Consider the following 6117-nt stretch of genomic DNA (forward strand, 5'->3'; position numbering starts at 1 on the left):
ACAGCACACACCGTAGCCCATTCTTCTCAACGATTCTTCTCCGGCTCTCCCAGGGAGTTATAAAATTCCTCTGAAGAGTCTTTGTGCCTTGATCAGGCATCCTGCGATGGATCAACTTCCCTTTCCCTGGGGACGTCCGTTATGGAGTCCAGTCCTCCCACTCCGTCTACACTGGTTTTTCCTTAGGTCTACACAGCTGTGGCCTCACACTTCCCTTTGTCCCACTCCCGTCCCCCGGCTTCTTCCAGGTTTATATCTTCATTTCACTGGAGCTCAGCCTCCAGGAACTTCCCAAGAAAGGGCACGCGGGAGGCATGCCTTACTCTGCCCTTAGAGTTGGAAGGTTGGGCATAGAATTCTAGGTTGGAAGGAGTTTTCCTCAGTATTTCGAAAACATTACCTTCAGGTTTTACTGGCGTTGAGGAATTTAAATGCCTTTTTATAACTAAATCTTTGAACACAGCTGATTTTTTCTACTCTGAAAGGCTCTAAGATTTAGTCCAGTGTTCTGAAGGGTTTAATAATATCGGCGACGTTTCACTTCTCGTCCTGGGCATCTGGTGCTTCCCTTCGAAGCAAAAACTCGCGTTTTCCAATTTGGGGAAATGTTCTTGTAGGACTTCTTATCGATTTTCTCTTTCTTTCTTCCAGAAAGTCCTGTTAGTTAGATATCAGACTTCCTAAATTGAGCCTCCGGTTTTAGTTTATTTTTTTCTCCTTCTATTTTCTGCTTCTGTCTTTTTTGTTCTACTTTCTTGGAGATTTCTCAAGTTTATTCTCTAACAATTCTGTTGAATGTTTTAATTTCTTCTGTCATATTTTAATTTAATTTAATTTATTTATTTGAGAGAGAGTGTGTGCTGGGGGAGGACCAGAGGGGAGGGAGAGAACTGCCAGCAGACTCCCGCTGAGCACAGAGCCCCACACAGGGCTCGATCCCATGACCCAGCAATCACAACCTGAGCCAAAACCAAGAGTCGGCAGCCTAACTGACTGAGCTACCCAGGCACCCCTCTTCTATCTTACTTTGAACCTCAAAGCCCCTGTTGCTCCTTTTGCAATTGACTCTCAACACTTTTATATCTGGGAACATGAATTCTGCTTTTTAATTCTTTTTTTTTTTTTTAGTTCCGCTTTGTTCCCAGCAGTTTCTTAGGTCCTCTGATCCCTTTTCCTACTGATTTCATGTTAGAGGCTTGTCTTAAATAACTGTCCTGGGGCTCACCCAGGTTTCAGAGTGAAGCCTTGAGAAACCTGTCTAGCGGCTCTGCGTGGAGGCTGGGGCTCGTGAAGACGCAGATTTCCCTGCAGGTCTCACTGGAGAGCGGCAGGAGTCAGTGCCCTGTGCGCCCCTGGGGCAGCGGGGAGTGCGGAGGGGCATTTCTGTTTCTCCAAAGATGACTTGCCCAAGTCCCCTGCTTGGGGTGGGCCGCCGAGCCTGGGTGTAACCTCGGCGCTGAGTAGTGCACGCGTCAGAACGCAGACTGTCTCCATCACTACAGCCTTTTCCCTCCTCTCCCGCCACCCCCACTCTCACGGGTCTAGAGCCTTTCTGGTTCAGTGTTTCCGGGAGCTAAACCTCCATTCTCCTCCTCGGGTGAGGGTGGGCAAAGGTGGTGGCATTCTCGGTTCCGTGGAGTAGGTGGGAAGCCCCGGGCTGGAGTGGCGTCTGCAGACGGCGCGCCCGCCCTTCCCACCTGTTCCTTACCTGCCACCTGCCACCGCTCCTGGCGCCTCCAGGCCCTGAGTCTTTCAGATACCCTGCAGTCAGACTCGCTTCTTTCTCCATGCTGCCACCTTTGCCAGCTTTTGGTGTTCAGCTCTGTTCCTTCTTCTCCTTCCCTTCTTCCAAAAATGCATTAACATTTCTTTGTATTATTTTATTTTATTTTACTTTATTTTTTAAAAAGATTTTATTGAGAGAGAAATAGTAGGCAGAGAGGCAAGCAGAGAGAGAGAGGGGAGGAAGCAGGCTCCCTGCGGAGCAGAGAGCCCGATGTGGGGCTTGATCCCAGGACCCTGGGATCATGACCTGAGCCGAAGGCAGAGGCTTTAACCCACTGAGCCACCCAGGCGCCCCCATTTCTTTGTAGTAGTAGTAGTAGTAGTAGTAGTACTACTCCTTGGCCCTCATCTTAGAGATGTTTTAAGAAGGATACGTGTTCAGTCTACGGCACTTTAACAATGTATGTAATTACATTTTTATAAGTGAATATACGGATACACACATGCACATGTAACAGATATAAATATATACATGCATTCCCGTGATCTGAAACCTGCGGGGTGACAGTGATGACTCTGGCCCCAGAAGCCACAGTTTGCAGTCGCTGCCATGTCCTTCTGTAGAAAGTTTATGCACACATTCACGCACATACCAAAGCACGTAAGTAGATACTGGTGGATTTTATTTTAAATCAAGAAAGCAATTTCTTTTCATACCCCTGAGAATATTTGTATCTTCAGTAAAGGGCAGTGCTTAACCCCAAGGCATGAATCTCTTCTAGTCAGATTTAAGATTCCGTGGCAGGTGTGGCCATTTTTAAGGGGTCTTTCGAGTCTCGTGTGGCTCTCCCATCCCTGCCCTCTCCTGCTGTTGCACCCCGTGTCCTCTCCAGACGCGCTCAGCTGACTCCTGGCCCCCACGGCTGGCCCACGGAGCTGAGGCTGTGATTTATCCTGGCCGAGGGCTGCACCTGAATCTGACCGCCTGCTGGGTTTCAGGGCTAGACTGGCACACCAGATGGGAATGTTTTCATTGTGGCCCTGGCTGAGTAGACTTTATTACGAGATAGACTTAGAGGCTGAGCTGAACATTTCAGTTTCCACGAGTAGCTCCGGGCGGGCTACCTGACTTGATGGTTCAGAGCAGTGACGTCAGTGTGACTCTCCATCCCCGCGACAGGGCCCACCACTGACAAACCGAACTTGATCTCAAAACTGGAACGCCGAGCTGCACCCTGGATCAAGGACCCAATCGGGCCGAAGTGGGGGAAAGGTTGTCCTCCAGGTGAGTCTTGACCTACCGACTTCTGAAGGGCACATCCTGAGGCCTGTGTGGCCACGGCAAGTAACCCCTGTCCATTCAGTTGTCCCTGTCCTGCTCCTGCAGCACACCGGGCCTTGTGTCAGGCTCTGCTGGGCAAAGACAAGCAAGAGACTACCTCTGTCCTCCGAGTGTCAAGTAGGGGAACAGGGACAGTGCGGGACAAAGGGGGCCCTTTGATGAGCAGATGTGCTCACAGGACCCATGGTGGAGCTCATGGGGGCTCATGCGGGAGGCCTGGTTGCAAGGAACTGTGTGACCCTTGGGCCTGGAAGCCACCCTTCTTCCCTCCTCCTCTGGTTTCCAGGGGTAGTACCACTGGTCTGTGCAAGCTCACTGTTCTGCGTCTCTTAGTTGGGTTTTATTGGCTCGCTGCTGCTGCATAGAATCCTTTCTAAGGCTCATGAGACTTACAGATATTTAACCTCATTTCTTTGCTGCCTCAAAAGAGGATTAAAGTCACCTGTTTATCCAGTAGCAGCTATGGCCAAGGTGGCTGATTAAGCTTATGAGCTGCTGATGTCACATGATCACAGGGGGGCTGCGTGGGTAGAGACGGAGAGCCCACAAGGATAGCACACATGTCCTCGGGAGCAGGCTGACTTGCACAGATGATAGTGTGGAAGGGTTTAAAGAGAAGCCACAGATGATCTCTAGAAAGGTAGATAAATCACACTCAACTCTGCATGAGGGACACTCAGTAAATTGGGATGTCTTCACTGAGGGGAGGCTGCAGAGTTCTGGGCAGCAAAACCAAACTCATTTTTATTTGTTGCAAAGGGAAGAAGAAGATGGGGGCCGGAAGAGAGGCAGACACACAAGCCTTGCCCATAGACTCTCCCGTGCCTCCAGCAGCTCCTCTGGAGACATGTAGCTCCTACTGCAATTCCAGCCTTTGTGCAGTCGGAGCAGATGGCCCTGGAATGATCAAGAGAACGTACAGACCCCGTTCCATTCAGAGGTCATGGTTTGGGCAGTTCCCATGGTTAGTAATCTACCCAAAGGAGACCAAGCTCTTCTGCTCAGCTTGCAAAGGAAGACCGAGTCTCCACGACAAGTCGTCCCGGTTAGTCCAAGGTTACACGGGGCCTTTTAAAGTGGAGACTTTAAAATACCACGAGGTCAGCAAAGCACACAAGCTCTGTGTCAACACTGTCGAAATCACGGAGGACGCGCCTCCCGCCGCACTGGTCCCGGAGATGTCCGGCGACCTGATGGCGAGCATGGGCTACCTCTTCAACGCTGCCTACTCCATCGCGTACCACTCGCGGCCCCTGAACGACTTTGAGAAGATCCGCAACTCCTCCAGAGCACCAGGACCATGATTTTGGGCAAGTACCGGAATCGCACAGCCTGCACGCAGCTCATCAAGTACATCTCCGAGACCCTAAGGAAGGAGATCCTCGAGGATGTCTGAAACTCGCCGTGCATGAGCGTGCTGCTGGACCGCTGCACGGACGCCTCGGACCAGGCCTGTCTGGGGATTTATCTCCGCTACTTTAAGGGGACGGAGGTGAAAGAGTCGTACATCGCCTTAGCCCCTCTCTACAGTGAGACGGTGGACGGCTACTTCGAGACCGTGGTCTCTGCCCTGGATGAGCTGGACATCCCCTTCCGGAAGCCCGGCTAGGTGGTGGGCCTGGGAACTGACGGCTCCGCCGTGCTGAGCAGCAGAGGGGGCCTGGTGGAAAAGTTCCAAGAGGTCATCCCCCAGCTGCTGCCCGTCCACTGTGTCGCCCACCAGCTGCACCTGGCTGTGGTGGACGCGTGTGGGGGCATCGATCTGGTGAAGAAGTGTGACCAGCACATTCGTACGATCTTCAAGTTCTATCAGTCCTTGAGCAAGAGGCTGAGCGAGCTGCAGGAAGGCGCGGGGCCCCTGGAGCAGGAGATCCTCTGTCTCAAGGACCTGAACGCCGTGCGCTGGGTGGCCAGCAGGAGGCGCACGCTTAACGCGCTCGTCATGAGCTGGCCGGCCCTGGCTCGGCACCTCCAGGCTGTGGCGGAAGCCGGTGGCCAGACTGGGCCCAGGGCCAAGGGCCTGCTGAAGCTGATGAAGAGCTTCCACTTCGTCAAGTTCTGCCACTTCCTTTTGGACTTCCTGAGTATCTACAGGCCCCTGTCGGAGGTGTGCCAGAAGGAGATGGTGCCGATCACAGAGGTGAACTCGGCGCTGGGACGGGCCTACGCAGCCCTGGAGGCCCTGCGACACCAGGCGGGTCCCAAGGAGGACGAGTTCAACGCCGTCTCCCGAGAGGGGCGGCTGCACGGCATCTGCCTGGACAGACAGGAGGGGGCGGGGCAACACTTCCGGGTCGGACCAGGAGAAGGTGATGGTCACGGGGATCGAGTACCTCCAGCGAAGGTTTGACACAGCCCAGGCCCCGCAGCTCAAGAACATGGAGGTGTTTGACACCGTGGCCTGGCCAAGTGGGCTGGAACTGGCCAGTTTCGGGACCGAGGATATTCTGGCCCTTGCCAGGTCCTTCGAGCTCTCGCTCCCCGCGGGATACAGCAAGGAGGCGCTCCTGGAGGAGTGCCTGGGCCTGAAAGCCCTGGGCAGGAACCTCCCGTTCTCCATCCTCTGTAAGAACGCCCTGGCACAGGGCTGCTGCTTCCCGCTGCTGAGCAGGCTCTTGGCCATCGTGGTCTGCGTGCCCATGTCCACTGCCTGCTGCGAGCGGGGCTTCAGTGCCATGACCCGGATCAGGACCGATGAGAGGACCAAGCTCTCCAACGAGGTGATCAACATGCTCATGATGACAGCGGTGAACGGGGTGGCTGTCACGGAGTACGACCCACAGCCTGCCATCCAGCACTGGTACCTGACCTCCTCGGGCCGGCGGTTCAGCCACGTCTACGCGTGCACCCGAGTGCCGCCCTGTAAGCACCGGTGACAGGGTCTCCTGGCGCAGAAGAGCAGGGAAGCCAGTCTGAGCTTCATGATCCCACGCTGACCTTGAAGTCTGGGACAGTCTGGCAATGGCAGCCATCACCTGAGGCTTGGTCTCGGGCATCCCCAGTGGGCGCTCCAGAGGTGACCCGTGCCCTCAGCTTCTGATCCAGAGAGG

General features: G+C 54.0%; 1 protein-coding gene across 1 annotated transcript; it reads left to right on the plus strand.

Moving 5' to 3' along the window:
* The first annotated feature begins 2908 nt into the window (after nucleotides 1-2908).
* Nucleotides 2909-4688, plus strand: LOC131829922 (zinc finger protein 862-like). The gene is made up of 2 exons (XM_059172204.1): nucleotides 2909-3010; nucleotides 3827-4688. The coding sequence occupies exon 2, from the start codon at nucleotides 3838-3840 to the stop codon at nucleotides 4369-4371; it is 534 nt and encodes a 177-aa protein (XP_059028187.1). The 5' UTR covers nucleotides 2909-3010; nucleotides 3827-3837; the 3' UTR covers nucleotides 4372-4688.
* Nucleotides 4689-6117: the final 1429 nt, after the last annotated feature.

The sequence above is a fragment of the Mustela lutreola genome, chromosome 4, assembly GCF_030435805.1.
Source record: "Mustela lutreola isolate mMusLut2 chromosome 4, mMusLut2.pri, whole genome shotgun sequence".
NCBI lineage: Eukaryota > Metazoa > Chordata > Mammalia > Carnivora > Mustelidae > Mustela > Mustela lutreola.

Coding starts and splice junctions, on each gene's coding strand:
- LOC131829922 (XM_059172204.1), top strand. CDS start 3,838: ATGGGGGCCGGAAGAGAGGCAGACACACAAGCCTTGCCCATAGACTCT.